At 38.2% G+C, this 19,630-nt stretch overlaps 2 protein-coding genes across 5 annotated transcripts in view; one reads left to right on the forward strand and one right to left on the reverse strand.

Annotated features, from left to right (window-relative positions):
* LOC121729817 (probable nucleoporin Nup54) overlaps window positions 1–19,630 on the reverse strand; it is a 32,169-nt gene extending 12,539 nt beyond the window's left edge. The window contains exons 1-13 of one of the 4 annotated variants that reach the window (XR_006036008.1): window positions 19,446–19,630; window positions 19,260–19,373; window positions 18,721–18,810; window positions 18,315–18,577; window positions 18,102–18,231; window positions 17,341–17,497; window positions 16,097–16,205; window positions 15,749–15,932; window positions 15,262–15,350; window positions 14,796–14,963; window positions 13,703–13,822; window positions 5,345–5,432; window positions 3,565–3,863 (exon numbers count right to left, since the gene is read on the reverse strand). Coding sequence is in view for 1 of the 4 variants with exons in the window: in XM_042118447.1 (XP_041974381.1) it covers window positions 3,730–3,863; window positions 5,345–5,432; window positions 13,703–13,822; window positions 14,796–14,963; window positions 15,262–15,350; window positions 15,749–15,932; window positions 16,097–16,205; window positions 17,341–17,497; window positions 18,102–18,246; window positions 18,315–18,577; window positions 18,721–18,810; window positions 19,260–19,373; window positions 19,446–19,515 (1,731 nt within the window). In the remaining 3 variants the exon portion in view is untranslated. Of the gene's footprint in view, window positions 1–3,564; window positions 3,864–5,344; window positions 5,433–13,702; window positions 13,823–14,795; window positions 14,964–15,261; window positions 15,351–15,748; window positions 15,933–16,096; window positions 16,206–17,340; window positions 17,498–18,101; window positions 18,247–18,314; window positions 18,578–18,720; window positions 18,811–19,259; window positions 19,374–19,445 lie in introns of those variants that run through there. The other 3 variants (XR_006036007.1, XR_006036006.1, XM_042118447.1) reach the window with 3 other exon arrangements.
* Window positions 1,109–3,299, forward strand: LOC121729819 (zinc finger protein GLIS3-like). The gene is made up of 4 exons (XM_042118451.1): window positions 1,109–1,285; window positions 1,701–1,909; window positions 2,167–2,314; window positions 2,683–3,299. The coding sequence occupies exons 1-4, from the start codon at window positions 1,166–1,168 to the stop codon at window positions 3,283–3,285; spliced, it is 1,080 nt and encodes a 359-aa protein (XP_041974385.1). The 5' UTR covers window positions 1,109–1,165; the 3' UTR covers window positions 3,286–3,299.

The raw sequence follows: 19,630 nt of genomic DNA on the forward strand, positions 1-19,630 counted from the left end.
GGCAGCCCCCCCCCCCCCCCCCTTCTTACCTACTCTGCGCAAAATGAAGTATTTGAAACAAGTCAATTTTCATGATTTTTTGTTTTAACATACCAGACCGACCATCTTCTCGAAACAGGTATGGTGCCCCCTCCCCCCCCTAGCTAAAGTAGGTAAGTAAGAGGGCAGGGAAGGGAATAGTTGAGGGTAGGGAAGGGAATAGGGTAGGGGTTAGGGGATTGGGCCTCCGGTAAACTCACTCACTCGGCGAAACACAGACAAAACACAGTTTCACGCCGGTTTTCTGTGAGAACGTGGTATTTATCCGGTCGAGCCGGCCCATTCGTGCCGAAACATGGCTCTCCCACGTATAAAATGTAACAGTATGTCACAATCATTTAGAAAATTCTGCTTTGATCCTAAAAGTTAAAACAGACCTAACTCTATGATCCTTTAACCAGCCTCTAACTGTTCTGGTAATCTAATCCTGGCTCGCACTTGACCCAATTCATAATTTTTAAGAAGCACCGGGTGACCGTGAAATGACGTCATCCTACACTCGCTACAGTCAACCGTAGTCGCCTTTTTTAGTTCCGGACCAGATAAGGAATTATTGTAACTGTCATACTCTATGAAGGACTCTATTATACCAAATATGATGCGGAGTTTATTTTAATCTTTGATCGAATCGAACGTAGAGAACGTTTGAATCATTCATCAACTGAGTTACAGACTGACTGCAGGTAGCTCCTACATTTCTTCTGGAGCCGCCTATACAAGACAATAGGAGCATAGACAGTAGACGGCTAACGAAACGTGGCTTCAGATCAGTGAGGTCAGTCGAAGTAAACACGCCGTATCAATCACCTATTGAACTGACACCTATCGTACTGGTAATAACTGGCCGGCGGCCGCGGCGGGCGGCTTCTGATAACGCACCCACGGAGCACAAACCGAGCGGGTCGTCCAAGCGAAACTCGACCTAATCGCTCACAAAAAATACTCAATCCGACGTATGAAATCACGACGGAGCTCCGCGCGATAAGGCTAAGCGTATAGAGGCAGTTTTCGTGGATCGGCGTGGTCGTGTTCGCAGGGGACATGGTATCGGCGCGTCACTCGTAGACGTATTATAAGCGGCGCGGCGGCGGCGCGGTGTACAATCGCGGCCCGCTCAGTGATCGCAATGCTAGTGTTTCCGCAGTGGAGGAGTCAGACGCCCGCGGGCTGTAGGGTCCAGAGATGGGTGCCGGCGGAGATCGCGCCCTACCTCGCCCGCCCGCTGCCGCCGCCGCTGCCGCCACAGGTGGGAATTTTATCAAAACAATGGATCTCTTGTATATCCATTATCCATCCACTTATAGGAAAAAATTACAAATATTAGCAAAAAAAAAATTGCTACTTTTTAAATAGTGTTTAGTACAACAAGTGTGTTTATAAAATATATAGGTTTTTTGGACAATAAAGGAAAGGAAGTTGATATACGATTTTTTTTTACTTTAGAAACAAAAAGTTAACTTGGTTCACCAAATGATTCATCACTTAGCTAAAAAATTTTCTTGAACTAGTTTGTAAACCGCTATATACTAATAATAAGTTTTAGTTTTATTAAAACGATTATAATATTATGTTACTTTTCCAAAACTAAAAAGAAAAACAAATAAAAAAAAATAACTTTTAAAAAAAGAACCCTAACGTCTGACGTTTATATTTTTTCACAGGACGACGACGATGAGTCCACAGGCGGTTCGTCCCCCGACCGCATGGACGATGACAACGCGTGCGGGTGGCGCGGGTGCGGCGCGCGCTTCCCGAGCGTCGCGCGGCTGTCCGCGCACGTAGCGAGGGTGCATGCGCAGGCGCATAGCGACGGCCTTTTCTATTGCCAGTGGATGGGGTGCGCGAGACCGCAGAGAGGATTTAATGCTAGGTGTGTATTTAATATTTATCAATGTGGATATATTAATTATTTTTTTTGACAATTCAAAATTTAAGATCCCAACGATTGGTGCATACGGGAAGCGATAAAAAAAATTTTGTTATGCAAATGTTAACTCTTGATACTTGATCTTTTTGTTCATTATATCAATCTTTAGCATTTATATGCAAACAATCTAGAACTTTATAGTACATTTATAAAGTGAAATTTAATAACTAGTGACTAATGTGAAATTGTATTGTTAACAGGTATAAGATGTTGGTACACGTCCGCACGCACACAAACGAGAGGCCTCACACATGCAATCAGTGCCACAAGAGTTTCTCCAGGGCTGAAAACTTGAAAATACACCTCCGGTCACACTCTGGAGAGAAACCTTATGTCTGTCCATATGAGGTAATTATCATCAACAGTAATATAATTTTAACATCATTAAGAGCAGATTTTTCAATCGTCAGATAACTTTTAACTAAGGAATTATTTTGACACTTTGACATTTTTTTTCATAGAAAGTCTGTCAATGCGTCATATTTATTCTTCAGTTAAGTAAAAATTATCAGAAGATTGAAAAGTCAGCCCTAACTGTTAAAAACAATGTTTTTGTGAAGTCATTAAAGTAATAAAGATTACATAATGGTTAATGGATTATGGAACTGGCTACATATTAATATCTTACACGCCATACAGATACATTGTAACAATATCTCCAGGCTCACACACTTATAAACTTATCAATGTACTCACAAACGTTTCCTTTGTTCCAGGGTTGTGGCAAAGCGTATTCAAATTCCAGTGACCGTTTCAAGCACACCCGCACACATACAGTCGACAAACCCTACTGCTGCAAGGTTCCCGGTTGCAACAAGCGATATACAGATCCGTCCAGCTTGAGAAAGCATGTCAAAACGTATAAGCACTTCACGAGCGAGAGGGACACGCAGAAGGAGTCCTCAGATGAGCGACAGAGCCCCGACAGCCCGAGAGAGAAACTACAAAACACGTCACCGATTCACCTGTACAGTCCCGTAGCGAAAATACCTTACAGTATAAGCACCTCAGTACCTTACAGATATGTGCCCAAACTGGACGCATACAACTACGAACCTTACTACCCCCTAAGAGTACCCATAAGAGAGATGAGCTACGTCCAATACTCGCAGATGTATGATCACGCGTACAGAAGCCAGTACTCTAGCTATCCCACTGAAGTAGACATACCGACTGATGACGTCACAATGGTCGAAGCGACTAAGTATGAGCCCGAAGTACCTTTAAACTTAATCTGCAGCAAAAAAGACTGCAAGCCTATCGAGGAACTAGTCAGAACTGATTCACCCCTAGATTTAAGCACCAAGTATTATAAATAAAACATTAAATTATATCTGCTGTTTAATTTTCCACTCTATTTGGTTACACTTTGAGCAAATGTTTGATTTATTTATTGTACATTCATCCCATTCTGCATTATAACTTTATCAATACTATCACTGTGTAAACATTTTCAACAAAGTAGAACATATTAACTAGCTAGTCTAGACAGTTATAAGTAGTATCAAAAGTCTTAACACTACAATAGTCCAAATCAGGAAAAGTATTTAAATACAAATGCATTTACAGCTTTATAATATCTTTGTTTTTAAATATACTCGAAAGAACACTTCTTTATTATATTGATTTTGTAGAAACAATTACTGTATTGAATATCTCACTGTCATAATAACCAGTTCAGAATAGTCACTGCAACTCACCGGAACCAGAACTCACTGGAACCACTGGACATAGGTGGGTGAGTCCCCTAGCACTGAGGTGTGCTAAGCTCGCACCAGCTTGGCCATGCCCTCTTGAATGGTGTTGAGAGCCGCTAGGTCCTTCTTGGCTGTGTCTAGCAGATGAGCCATCCCGCGCTGCTGCAGGGTTAGGAACTGTTTCACGTCTTCTTGCGCCCCTGGTAAGAATAAAAGAGATTGTTAGACCCAGGGACGAATTTATATTTTGTATAAGTATAGGCCACTTTAATTTTGCTGCCCCTATGTACCATCAGAGAAGTTGATTCCTATACAAATCGGGGACCTAAGTAGTTTGGTTTCGTTACGTCAAACCCAGCTGACAGATCACAATTAACATTGAATTGACATATTCGACCGAATAACGTTGGTCTGTCAATTGAATAGGAATCAACTTCCTCGATGGTACTATCAGAGAAGTTGATTCCTATGCAAATCGGGGACCTAAGTAGTTTGGTTGCGTTAAGTCAAATCCCAGCTGACAGATCACAATTAACATTGAATTGACACATTCGACTAAATAACGTTGGTCTGTCAATTGCATAGGAATCAACTTCCTCGATGGTACAAACTCTGCCGCCATCCTTGGACGCTGCCGTCCCCATAGGTCGCCATAGGACGCTGCCGTCCATAGGCCATGTCCTATTCTGCCTATACATAAATCCAGGGCTGGTTAGACCTGCTGTAAATAACTGAATTATGTTATGCGATAATGTTTCTGCAGGGTCAGCTCCCGAAATAGACATAATGAATAATAAAACATAATACTTATGCAATAAAATAGCTTAACACTAGAGCCGTCGAGCTAGAAATAGCTTTAGTGTGGTTTCGATAGGTTCTGATGATTATTACTTAGTTTTCATAGTCTACACTCTCTCGGTCAGTCAATGCAACCGGCATTGCCGCAAAGCGACACGCGAAATACTGGCAGGCAGATCTGCTGTCTTACTCTTTAAACGGCAATACGTTATGTTGCATCCCGCTCTATTGATATTTCACGACTCCCGCCGAAGCATTCACACGCCAAACAGCCTGTGCCACTTTATAACATAAACTACAGGTTTCATTGTCTAGCGACCGATGCCGCCGCTACTTTGTAGTGGCGTAGAGCATAATAAAATCTAACATATTAGTTATTACCTACATCCTGTCATAAAGTGGCATTTTATTTGAATTTTTGTCGGTCGCTGTCGCTTGCTGCGAGGATTGGAAAGTCACCTTAACATATTATGCGAAGGTTTTGTTGTCTCTTCACGCTTAAACCGTTAACCGATGTACCACCGAGGAACTTGATTTCTAGCCAGTTGACAGACAACGTCATTTGGTCGGATCGGTCGGATTTAATGTTAAGTGTGATCTGTAGGCTGGGTTTGACGTAACGCGACCAAACTACGTAGGTCCCCCATCTGCCTAGGAATCACCTTCTCTGATAGTACTATCAAAGAAGTTGATTCCTATGCAAATCGGGGACCTAAGTACTTTGGTCGCGTTACGTCAAACCCAGCTGACAGATCTCAATTAACATTGAATTGACATATTCGACCAAATAACGTTGGTCTGTCAATTGAATAGGAATCAACTTCCTCGATGGTACATATTGTGAAATTCGTTATCTAGGTATGTTAGTGAGTTTAATCCTTACCCGGATCCAAGTGGTATCTCTCGTGCGGCGCGCCGGCGCTGGCGCTGCGCTGCAGTCGCACCGCACACAATAGCTCGTTCAGACGACCCTGTGTACAATCAATCAATCAAATTATTCATTTGAAGGTTTGATTTTTTTTTAGATTTAAGTTGTGTTTACATCAAACGTATTGTCAGCCGCTGGGTATGAGGATCTCAACTCGATAGCAAAGCGGTATAACATAATATTGTCAGTTATGTATGAAAGTATACTGAACTCTGAACTGCGTGACAACTCACAACTGACAGTCGCTCACGTTCGGAGGATGACAGTTTTAGTTCGATGTGAATCATAAAGGTAATATTACCTATCGGAATAGAGAGACAATCCCGAGCTGGCAAACGTAACCAAAATTGATTTACATCTGTGTTTACCATTATGTTTACGTATGTGTGTTAGTGATGTACTGTATACATCTTGTAATTCGACAAAATATCGATCATGGAATAATAATTGTAAGATCGTAAAAATAATAAAATGGGATAAAATAAAACTGCATAGAATAATAATAATATTGTAATTTTGGAGAAAAATATTACTTTTATAACGATAACTATAGGATTTGGCACACAAACTTTCTATGACTACTTTTGTAAATTTATTAATGGAAAGATTTTGAACGTTTTCTGGGATGTTATCGTAAAGGCGTATACATTGACCTGTAAAAGATTTACTGACTTTACTAAACCTGATCACCGGCAAATCTAGCTTGCGCTTATTTCTGGTGTTCCTACAGTGAATGTCACTTTTAGCTTTAAATTTACTTACATTGACATCTAAAAGATTTACTAACTTTACTAAGTCTGATCACCGGCAAATCTAGCTTGTGCTTATTTCTGGTGTTCCTACAGTGAATGTCACTTTTAGCTTTAAAATTACTTAGTTTATCCTGTAACTTAGTGCATTTAGATATATGCTTCTTTTCTTTTGATATAAATTCTAGTTGAAAGGAGGTCGATGGTGAAGACAGTTGTGGCAGCGTTGGCGAGGACGTAGAATGCGATGACGACGGTATACATATTGTGGCTAACTCTGGTGGTACAATGTCTCTGTAAACGTAGGATGACACAGTGCGCCTAGGCTTTATCTTGATTTATAACAAAAAAATGGCTGTTACTGTTACTTACTACTATATTATACTTTTTTAATTTAAATCAATATGCAGATACACAATATAAAAACAGACAAACTAAAAAACTTTTCTAAAATTTTAAATTTTAGAAAAGTTTTTTAGTTTAAATTTTTTAGTTTAAATGTTTTTTAGTTTAAATGATTTTTGTTTTGTAAAACCATAACTATGATTCATGGCATAATACAATATAAGGAAACTAAATCGGTTCGTTTATTCATACAAATATTTATGATGTGTGGAAGAATATCTAGCTTATTTACTGGCGATGCCTTTCACCGAGCTCATCTTCTATTGAATGAATGATCTGATACCTGATCTAGTGAATATGCCATAGCCATATTGGATGTAGAAAGACATTACATCTGTGGAAATTTCAGAAGTCTATTACTATAGCGGTTCTTGAGATACAGCCTGGAGACCCGAGACAGACAGACGGACAGACGGACAGGCAACGAAGTCTTAGTAGTAGGGTCCCGTTTTTACCCTTTGGGTGCGGAACCCTAAAAACGATAAATTATGTATGAAAGTATATTAATATAAACAATTATCATGTCAACATTCCTAGATAATTAGTATAACTAAAAAAATATATTCATATCGATACTACTTATCGATAACCTGATGCAGCCCTAGTGTAAAATAGAAGAAAATTGTTTACACAAAATATCCTTAAATTGTGCACCATGGCTATTCAAGTTATGTTTTCCATATAAATAAACATATATAGAAGTGAATTATCAAAATCAATACCAATAACTCGAAGGGAATGGGCAAAAATAAACTTAAAATTAGGTCCTGTCGATGAAGAATAATTCACCTGTGAAATGAATATTTGTCCGGGTTTTTTCGATGTGTTGTACCATAATCGGTGACCGAACAAGTTACCATATTGTTGCGAAAGCAGTATTACATAAAATTATTCACTTTAACACTTAAAATCACAATTTTTCTGAGAGCCCGAATTGACAACGTGCCGACCGGATCAGACAGATTGTCAAACAACAAAAACAGATGAAAAAAGTGGTATACCACCTCAAATCACGCTTCTCTTTCTACCACGCAGTGTTACTGATAATTACATCTCGCTTGCTTAGGCCTTTGTTTCTCTATTACCGATAGGTAATATTAACTCTATGATGTGAATACAGCCGTAACTACAAAAATCTAAAACATCAATAAAAAAACGTACTAATATTTGTATAAACTTTCTTTTAGACGAGTATTTACTATTTAGTAAGGCTAATGGGACAGGCAAATAAAATGTCAGAAAACCAGCAAATTCTAATGAGAAGTTTGACCATATTATTCGGTTTTTAATTTAGATAACAAAAAAATATTTACGTATTCCAAGTAAAATTATGGAAACAATAATTCTGTACCTACAAATGGGTACCAAGCGTATCTAGTTTCCAGAACTGTGGACTCATATACACAAATATCTAACGAAAAAGCCTGTATCAAACAATGTAGAGTACACAGTGATAAGGCGCGAGGATCACGGTGTTACATGACATTGCACTGGTAACCGGTTAGAACCAGATAGCGAGATAAGCAGTAATTAGATTGATACATTTCCTAACGCAGTGTGAGTTGCTAATTTCGTTATAATGCCTCTTCGTGTGGGACCATGATGGACAAATACGAGAGATTAGGAATGTATAGAGGGGCTATGTTAAATCTAATAAACTGCAAATGGGTTGCAACAAACTCGTATCCAACCTTGAGTGGCATTAGGTTTAGGTCGTGCTACCTCTAGTGGTATTTTCAGTCATAAAGAATAACGGATGCATAAGTAGTGAAACTGCTTCCAGAAACCCTAAAGCGCCATAGTACAAGTAAAAGATGCAAGGTTGGCTGTTTTTAGAGTTCCGTACCCAAAGGGTAAAAACGGGACCCTATTCCTAGATTTCAATCTCTGTCCAACTGTCTTCAGGCTGTATCTCAAGAACCGCTACAGCTAGGCTTATGAAATTTGCACAGATTGTGTATTTCTGTTGCCGGTATACCAACAAATACTAAAACAAAATTAATATTTAATTTTGTTTTAGTACCATACAAAACGAGATTTTTTTGGCCTTTTTTGCTCGATATCAATAATGGTAGTTGGTAGGCACTTGGAATTTTTACAAAGGCCTTAATTATATGTGCACTTTAATAATTAATAATATATACTTAATATTAAAATAAACTAAATAAATAAGGGGGGGTCGCATACAAAAAACGCAATTTTTGGCGTATTTTTGCTCTATAACGTAACGGTACTGAACCCTTCGTGAGCGAGTCCGACTCACACTTGGCCGATTATTATTACTAATGTGATAGTTGGGTTGTCTATGATTGTACGTTATAGACATGTTCACTGTCATTCTGGCAATCATGGTTGTGCATTTTAGCCCAACGCGAACGTGGAGATGGCCTTTCTACAAGAAAAAAATTACAATCGTTTAGTAAAAAAAAATCGCATCTACTAATAAAAATATTTAAATATTTTTCTAGCAAGCAAGTTCTTCAACGTATCAGAAAATATCAAACGGAAGAAACCATTTACGTAACTATGTAACTAGATGGCGCTGCACCAATTTTATCTTTATAACTAGATGTGGCATCTTAAGGCCCTGTATTCCCAGAAACGGACGATTTTCAAGATTTATAAGTGACATTAGACTTAAAAATATAGTAATTTAAATTCTGAAAAAATATATGTGTTAGTTAAGGATCTAACACAGTGGAATTTATATTCCACTAGCTGCCCCGGTGAACTTCGTATCACTTAAAAACCTTCCCTGGACTTCTACGAATATTTTAAGACTAAAATTAGCCCAATCCGTTCAGCCGTTCTCGAGTTTTGCGCTTAGCAACACATTCAGCGACTCATTTTTATATTATAGATTAGGTACACAATATCATGAACTTCACTGGATAGAAAAAAATCCAAAGTTACCACCAGAAAATTCCAAATAATTTGGACATAGTATGGCAATTTCGTTAAAAGAATTTAACGAAATTGCCATACTATGTCCAAATTATTTGGAATTTTCAGATAATTTTTGTTCTGAATTAAAGACAAAGAATATATCTAGGGCGTTTCGTTTTTTTGACTCGATTTAATTGATGTATAAAAAAACGACGATCAAAAAACTTTAAAACTGCAGGCGCAAAGGTTCGACTGGTACGCTTTCAGTCACACACTATGCGCCTGCAAATAATTTAGACATAGTATGGCAATTTTGTTAAAAGAAGAGGTAACTTTGGATTTTTTTTCTATCGAGTGAAGTTTACTCTCTGTAAATTCCACTAAGTTAGATCCTTAAGAGGATACACCAGGGGCGAGAGAAATTGAAAATAGGTATTTGAAAATGTATTGCTGCCTCACCAATCTCAAGCCTCCCACCGCAGAGCGCGATAGAGACAAGACGACAAAAGTTCTAATAAAAGAACAAAAAATCTTCGATTCGTTGTCCGCCGATTCCTTCTCCAAAACTTAACCGATTTAAGTAATTTTTTCATTAAGAATTAAAGCAAGGCTTGAGCTGTGTTTCTATGTTTTTCTTTTTTGTATATTCTAGCCAGTTTTGTTTTCTGGGTGTTTGAACACAGAGGAAAATCTGGCCATTTTTTTGGGATTTTGGACGTTCTTATCTTTTTTAATACTTAATAAAATTATGCTAAAAAAGAAAACATAGGGACATGCTAATAGTGGCCATAGATATTCAGGCAAAAAATCATAACTCTACCGGCATTATCAACACAAACCCCCGGAAACAGGGGACAACGTTTGTATGGAAAAACGGGATGTGGACTCCTCTTAATTAACACATAAATTTTTTTCAGAATTTAAATTAATATATTTTTATTTCCTGCCACTTTTAAATCTTGAAAATCGTCCGTTTCTGGGAATACAGGGTCTTAGAAGAACATAACTTTTTCGCAAAAAAAAGTACACTATGTCCGTCCAGTGGTCTACTCTATGTTCATAGCCATTGTCATCAAAATTGGTAAAGCAAAACAAATAAATATTCCCTTTCAAAAATGATATGAATAAACCAATGAATTAAACACGCCAAACAAAAGAAGCAAAGTTCTTATACCGAATATACATTTATAGAGACCGTATGTGTAACAAAACAGTTAGGTATTTGTAACTTTAAAGGAGTGAGCCCATCGAGACGGGCCGTGCCGGGGCTCATCGCAAAAATCCGCCTCCATACAATTTGTATGGAAGCGGATGCGCGCATCGCACACTGTGTCGGAGCGCAGCCGCGGATTTCCGTCAATGCGACAAGGCCCGGCAAGGCCCGACAAACCCGCTGCGCCCCGGCAACAGTGTGACCACACTTCACACAGATTTCCACTTTTTGGTAGATTTGAAGTCAAATGAATGACGATTCAGTAGTCCAAATTTTGTAAATTTTAATAGAAGATCGATATTATAACAAATAATATAAAAAATTAAAATGCCTAATGAAGACAGTCCATATAAACATTTTAGTTTTATTTTATTTTCAACCACGTAGAATACATTGATTAATAAAGGTAGATTTTCGGTAGAAGCTAAAACACGGTCTAGTAGAATTTAGTAAAATATAGCAACGTTTTTGATATATCGAGTGATTTAAGAGTGGCCACACTGGAGCTATCCAAAGTACTCAAAATCCGTCAATGCAATGCGGCCCGGCCCGGCAATAGTATGCTATAGCGCATTTTGCGCTGCGCTGAGCAACGAGCCGGGACGGCACGCGCCGACAAACTGTGCGCGTACCTTAAATTGGCCTAATCAAAGAGTGAAATGTAAATAAAATATCCTTTCGATCGTGGAACAACGAGACACAATAGTTTATCTATTGTTATCGCGGCCGGATGTGGCCGCTTGGGGATTCATGAAATATACTATTTTTTGTAGTAGAAAATACAAATTTTACTCAGTAGAATTTTTTTAACAGGAAAATTGCGTTTTACATGTGCATGTGAAACTAGTATGTGGATAATGCGACAACAAAGATCATTGTATTAAAACTAATCAGCAAACTGGTTCGCTGCGATAAGGGGTCTGCTAGCGGATTATCTTTATAGTGCCCTATTAAAATATCGTAAAACACTAAAATCCTAACAATATTGTGTTTATATTTGTCTTTTTAATTAGCGTTAACACTTAGCACCCATAGGGGTTTTTTCGCAGTATGTTTATAAAACTATTAAAACACGTCACTATTAAACAATAGTTGACGTTTTAAAAAAATATAATAATTATATAATATACATTATACATAAACCGTAAGTTCTTTAAAAAGCGTATTAAAAGCCAATAGCAAGTTTGTTTTACTATTATAAGGACTGGATTTCAAAGTTGTAATAATCACTATAGTCAAAACCACAAGACGAGGCTGAAAATATAATAAATACTAGAATTTGTAAAAAGATTCCTACTAGTTTCCTACTATCTAAGATCTCTGAAGGCTACCCAAACGGAACTCCGGTGCAAAGGAAAATTTTCGTATCGTTATCTTGAAATCTATATCCCCTGTGTCTAAAGTTTGTCTATAAAGTCGTCAGTGGATAATACACAATCTGTGATAGCGGGCACGCGGGCGACGCGTGATCGCCAGTAATAACGAGGCTTAAGCTGGCTGGTATATAACTTTGCTCGTGAGTCGTCACTTGTGACTTTGTCATATAAAGTTAATATACTTAGCGGAATAGAGCAACAATCTCGAGCTGTCAAACGAAACCGAAATTGGTTTCATCTGTGTGTAAAAATATGTGTGTACGTATACACTTACACAAGCATGATTGAACGTGATTTCTATGAGATTAAATTGTCAAAGTGCGGCACGTGCCGACTGGACGTCAAAAAAAGAATGCTGCTGTCATGTATCACACGTCTCTTTTTGCCACGCAGTGTTACTGATAGTGACATCTCTCTTGCTCAGGCCTTTGTTTCTCTATTCCGCTAGGTATATTAACTTTATGCTTTGTTTATATACGCGCGAAGTCCAAAGAACTTCGGATTACTTCGAGATTATGTATAAGACCTCTCAACTACTTCAGTAGAGAACCCTCGTTATAAAGTAAATATATGTCGCAGTCGACTGGTTAAAAAAGCCATTCAATCAAACAGCTAGCCCTTTGGCTGAACAACGCCATTCAATCACACGGTTATACGTCGTTTAGCCGACATGTTGACTGCAACATTCAACACTACAGCTAGATGACGCTTAGCCAATTGCTTAAATGGTAAATTAATTACTAAGGGGAGAGGGGAGTAGTTTAGAGCTATTATTACGCAAGCGTAGTGACAACAAGTAGATTAATTGTATTCTAACTCATTTTGAACACAATTGCAATAAATACCTTGGTGATGCATTTCATAATCCCGTAATTTCTCCTCGAATATTAGTTTAAATTTTGATTCACTCGTATGGCCCCCTATAATATCTGTCTCTTTAATAATACCTGTAACGTATATTTACGAAAAAAAAATCTTTATACAACCACAAAACACCGATTAGTTGACGTCATATTGTAAACAAACGCACCTAGCGCCGCGGTGCTGAGCGCTGAACGCTCAAACGGCGGCTTTTGCATCAGTTGTAGTGTTGAACGTTTTGAGCGACTTAAATATTCAATTAAAAAGCTAGACGTGTGATTGAATGGCGTTGTTCAGTCAAAGGGCTAGCTGTTTGATTGAACGGCTATTTAAACCAGTTGGCTGCGACATATATAAATAGTAGGTCCATTGAAACATTTCTTATAAATCCTTTGAGAGATAGCGCGTGTTTTGCGCGCGCGAGCGAATAATGATTTAAATATTCTTAAGCCGAATGGCTTTTCTAACAGCCAAAAACAGTAAAATGTCAGCATAGGAATTAAATTAGGAGTCAGTATTCTATATTTTTAAAATATCAGGATTATTCTATCAAAGGATTACGATTTTTTTTAACTTAAAATTGCTTTTACGTGATAATAGATAGCCATAGAAAATCCACCCCTGTCTATGCCACACTCTTTCTTACGCGCGCACCTTTCTTTCTCAGCGCGCTGCGCGCTGTACGTACATTCGAGTTATCCCCCAAAAGCGGGACTGAGCATGTCCCGCGCGGGGCATTTAATTTTGATTTAAAAATCAGGACGTCCCGCCATAATCGGAACGCCTTGCAACGCTGATATGCGTATACATGTGCGTTACTCACGTTGTATAGCGGCGGCGCGGAGAGCTGCGAGGTGAGCTCCTGTAGCCGCGCCCGCACAGACTCCTCCTCCGGCGTGAGGCCGACGCCCACCCGACCCGCCACCTCCTGCCGGGCTATCACCTGAAACGAGGTAATCATAGGAAAAACAGTTTTATGCTAAGTATTCACGTCTCACATACGTTTTTACTCGATAGTTTTACTCCAAATCGAGCAAAAACCACCATGTAGACCGCAAAACTCACAGCTCGAAGGCTCGCATAGAGCCGGTTCGATTCAATTAAATATATCTAGTTTCCTTCGATTTGGAGTAAAACTATCGAGCAACGCTGAATGTGTGGACGAAAGCCTGAGCCGTGGTTTTTACTTTACGTGATTACTGATTGCCCGATCGAGCAAAACCGTATGTGAGTACTTAGCATTAAAGTACTTGTTAAGGTGATCGCACATTTACCAGGACGCGTGCGTCTAATGCGCCGTGTTTTAGAATTCGTTGTATGAAATGATATAAGGCATAAGCCTCGCACATACGTCCGCAGGGTACGCGCCGCATTTCGTGTACTATGCGGTGGCATATGGCGCGTATGGTGCTGCCAAATGTGCGATCAGCTTTATGCAGTATGTAGCGTGAGTCAAGTGACTTTTCTACTATAATAAGACAGCAACTTTGAGGGTTTACGTTTAGCAGACCTACGTCATTTAGCCGGGTTTATGTCAGATCAAATTGTGTAGATCCACCATCTGCCTATGAACCAATTTCTATGATGGTACAAAACATAAACCGTCGTGGTCCTTATTGATATTGATATAGTAGGTAATTCAAGGTTGAAAAAAAAAGTAGGTACAAAAAAAAGGTAATACAAGGTTGCTGTCTCAATATGGAAGAAAAGTAACCAATAGATAGAAAGACTCACTTTTCTGTCTCTTTCGCGCTTACTGTTTCTGTCTCTTTCTTCCTACCTATATCTGTCTCGCTCACCTGCAGCAGGGTGTACTGCAGGGCGTCGAGGCCGGCGAGCACAGCAATGCCAAGCAGCACGTATCTCATAGCTTTCGTTTTCTATCTCTCTCTCCTAGCTATGTCTGTCTCGCTCACCTGCAGCAGAGTGTGTCGCAGTGAGTGTAGGCGGGCAGCGAGGCCGGCGAGTGCGGCGCTGCTAGCGGCGCGGCGCGTGCGCAGCTCGCCCAGCGTCTCTGCCGCGCGCCGCAGCCAGCCCGCCTGTAGCGCCGCCTCTTCAGCCTGACACTTTGCACGGAACTTTATCTGTAACACGATCACGGTAACAATAATTTGCTAATGTAACTATCGTGAAGCAATTACAATTGTTAAAAAAAGTAGTTGTATGATAATATATTTTAAAAGGATATTGTATCAAAGACAATATTGTATTTCAACAGTGATATTACGTGACATTAACAAAGGACGTAAAATATTTACATCCATCAATAACTAATATAAAGCATGTCTCTAACATACTACATTAAATTAAAAAACACAAAGTTAGAGACTAATTACTCAATATATTATATTATACTATTGCTATTATATACACATTACCTACCTCTGAAAATCCAATAATGGGAACTGGAATGTAATTAGCTGGATCCGGGTTGTCGGCCTGCGCCTGTTTCCACAATCTCATGTCCATGCCTGCAAAATTTATACTAATTCAGTCATTTAAATTACTTATACAATATATAATTATATTATTTCCTTGTTGACTAGGCCAGAAGGATGTTTTTTCGAGTGTTTATGTATTTTTCTGGCAGGATTTAGAGTGTATTCATAGGAGTAACTTAACCAGCATTAAAGTTGCGCGTCCACCAGGTCGGAATCGGAGTACGGTGCGAACGGAGCGTCGTCATTTATAATTTGTCAGGCGCAGAAATGACGTTTCAATGCACGCAGTACCATAGAAATCGATACAAAGCAACAAATCCGTCCGCTGGGTACGCTCCGATTCCGATCCGGTGGACGCGCACCTTAAAGCTCATTTTTGTTGTTGTTTATAATCACACTGTAACAATAAACTGTTAGTAACCACAAACCAGGCGGGGGTGTAGCTAGGTACTGCTCGAGCATGGCGTGGGTGGGGCGCGTGACGGGGGTGACAGCAGCGCAGGCGGCGCCGGACAGCGACGCCCGAGGCCCCGCCCCATTCAGGAACGTACTCAGCTCGTTGGCGCCCACATGTGTCCCACCTGCCGCGTTGTTCACCACGTATATCACAACCTGGAATATACGCGTATACAAATAAGCAAATAAATATAATACTTGCCAGTTACTGAAGAAAAAACCTTAAATACATCTACATCAGAATTTTTTAGCTCCAAATTTCTACCCAGTGTTTTTAAACAGTACAAATTGCACTTTGTTTTTTTACAAAAATCATTTACCTGTGTTTTGTTCTCTGTAACTCCCTTGATAGATTCAATATTTACTGCTAAATTTGGTTTGTTTCCCAAAAGACCAAAAAGAGACGTTGTTAGCGACTGCTGATTAGTCCTGAAAAAAATGTAATCCCATGAGTACCTAATCATAAGTCATAACCATGCATTAAAAGTTTCTAATTAGTTTCTAATTTAGTTAATAAAATATAATAATATATATATTTTATTAAAATTTCAATAATAAAAATATACAAAAATAAGAATTAGATCGCATTTTCCATATATTTTATGACCTCATGGCCAAAAGCTGTCCCTCGCTTCTCTGCCCTGCAATATAATGTGCATGTGCACATTATGTAAGTTCTTCTTGTGCAATATTATTGACCGTCTAGGGTTGATATTAAACGCGCCCGCCTTTCAATCTTATTGTTTAATAAATTGTTCAATGATATTGTTCCATTGAACAATATCATTGAACAATTTATTGTGCAATATCATTATATTGCACAATAAAATTGATTGTCTAGGCCCTAGGGGCCCACTTACATATATGGACACATTTAATACAATAAAATATAAACATGATGTAGTACATAATATAAACATGATATGCAAACCTAGCTTTTATACTATTGTATATAATATTATCATTATTACCTATTGTATGCTTATTAAAGAATTTAATATATTATAGTTTGTGCATTTTATGATGATATGCGTGATATAATTGACAATAGTAGGTAAGTTACCTAATAAAAATTAATTCATAAATTAAAAATATCGAATCACTTCGTAAAGGAATTGCAATCGAAATTATCGATTTCGTACTGACATTTCAGTGGTGCCGGCGATTTAAGATGGCCGCCCTCTTTTATCGATTTGATTTCGATTCAACAGAGTCAATCTCTATTGACATAAGTTCTGTTTCATGCATCTGACATTTTTCAAATGTTATCATAACAATAATTTTATACTCCTATTTCACAGTAATTAATATTTATAATTTTATATTAATAAGTTAGCATATAGCAACTTTTAATTTTTATTTGTTTACAATTATAGGAAACATTTGTTTTTGTAGATGGAATATAATTTATTACACTTTGATTTTTTTGTTTTCTTGTAAAAGAAAACCGTAGCAAGGAATATGAAAACTGTCACCCACATCATCTTAAAACGCACAAACTATAATAGTGCTTACTTACAAATAACAAAATGTTTTAACAAAAATAATTGTATTATGTGCTTACTTAATTTCTTGCTCAGGCTTATTAAATATCAAGGCAACATGACCATCTTTATCTTCCTTGCCTCCCAGCCTTGAATAGCCAACAGCTTTGAAACGACAAAGTGGATTTTGTTCATTTAACTCCAGCGCTGGTGCATTTCGACTGTAGTAAGCTTGACCTGTAATTTGTTATATTTGATGATAATAACACCTTGTGAAAATTGAAGTTCAACCATACATTTTGGATAGAAACATGTACCATGGAGGAAATTGAAATTGGTTCCTAGGCAGTTGACAGATTATCATTTGGTAGGATCATGTCAATTTTATTAATACTTAGTTCTTCTTCTTCTTCTTTAGAAATGGCCTCTTATGGAATAGCCAGTGTCAGTATAAACGTAATGTTATTTGGGAATTGGGATTTGTCGGCTGGGTTTGACGTAAAGAAACCAAACTATATAGTTACCTAGAAGGCACTTTTTACCTAACCGAGTGGAAGTGGTCTGGAACAGACTTCCTGAAAATGTTGTAATGGCAACCTCTGTGAACTGCTTTAAAAACAAACTGGACCAATTGGGAGATGAAATCTTCAAACAATTTGACACACACGCATCAGCTTAATGGCTGCTAGTGTGGTTACACAAATAATAATAATAATAATATACATATAGGTCCCCCATCTACCTAAGAATCAAATTCTGTGATAGCACAATACAATGTATCCAGAAATACTGGTACCTATTGGCTATTACTGTATCCATGAAAATAAGCACAAGTACTCACCAGTACCCCACTGAGCCTGCAACAGGTTCCATTTAGCCAACACTTGGTCTCGTTCATCACCAAACACACAACAGTTAAAAACAGCTGTCACCAGCGCCTCGTGAGCATTTGTGGGCCCCTGTTGTTGTTGCTGCATTTGCTGCTGCTAAAATAGTATTTTTTATACATATAAAAGTGGTATAAAAAAATTAAAATAAAAAAAAAGAAACATACCTGTTGTTGCTGTCCAAAAGTATTGGTTGTGCCGAGACCAGTACCAAATCCACCAAAACCAGATGTGGCTGGTTTAGTACCGAAGGCTGTCCCAAATGTGGAACCGGTACCAAAGGTATTAGATCCTAAAGTGTTTGTTCCAAAAGCTGGTGCGTTACTGCCAAATGAGGGTGCACCCGCTCCAAATGTGGGTGCAGTGCTTCCAAACGCTGGTGTTGCTCCAAAACTGGTTCCGGTGGCACCAAAAGCCCCTGTTCCGAAACCTACAAATTTTAATATTCAAATGTCATGTGCTTTTTATAAAGAATACATTTTCACTTGTTTTTTATTCACAACCTCACCATAATCTTGTACAATTAAAAATTACTCTGAAAAAATAAGTTAGAGGCTAATGAATTTCTAGTACCTGTATTTGGTTTTGCAGCATTATTCCCAAACCCAGAGAAGAGGGAAGCAGAAGTAGCCGGAGTGGTATTTAATGCCCCAAATGGTGCAGCTGAAATGTTTCACATTTGAAGACATTATTGGATGAAGTTAACAATTTGAAAACTGTTGTTTTTTGCATAAATGAAGGCTTTAGGACTGGGAAAATTATTTGAAATAAAAAAGTGGGAGAAAATGAGTGAATGCTCTCACTTTTTGGGCTACCTGTTACCCATGTCTTGCTGCCTCAATGCATAACAACAAAGATGAATAATTTTCTCTATTCTTTATACATTTTCCCCTGACTCTTTGCTCCATCATTGCAGTATTGATATTTTAAGCAAACAGACAGCATCTTTAGCTCTTGAACTTTATAATTTATGTACCTACCGATATCTATAAACTGATGTCAATGTTTCAAGGTTTTGTTAGTTTGTCATCAAAATTTAGGGACAGCAAACTTGCGTCAAGGTACATTTTACATTCTGATACGCAAAATTTGAGATGTATTATAGTTGAAACCTGTGTTAGTAGCTGGTGTGCCGAATGTCCCAAAGCCGGACGATACCGTGGACGTACCAAATCCGCCGGCGCTGCTTGTGGTATTTGTATTTGCACTCCCAAAGGAAAACATGGCTACAAATATAAATAAAATTATGAAAATTATTAAATTTTATTAATAAAACAGGCCACGAATGTTTCACTCACGTTTAGAACCAGCGGCACCGAAACTTGTGCTTTGTGATACTGTGTTGGTCGATCCGAACGAAAAAGACATTTTGGTAACTTATTCCAAAAACATTGAAATCCTAATTTATTTTTCTCGATAATGCTATAAAAAGTCCTGAAATAAGCAAAATTAATACACTCTCACGATGTATTTTTAATTTTTG

Source organism: Aricia agestis, chromosome 8, assembly GCF_905147365.1.
Source record: "Aricia agestis chromosome 8, ilAriAges1.1, whole genome shotgun sequence".
Classification (NCBI taxonomy): domain Eukaryota; kingdom Metazoa; phylum Arthropoda; class Insecta; order Lepidoptera; family Lycaenidae; genus Aricia; species Aricia agestis.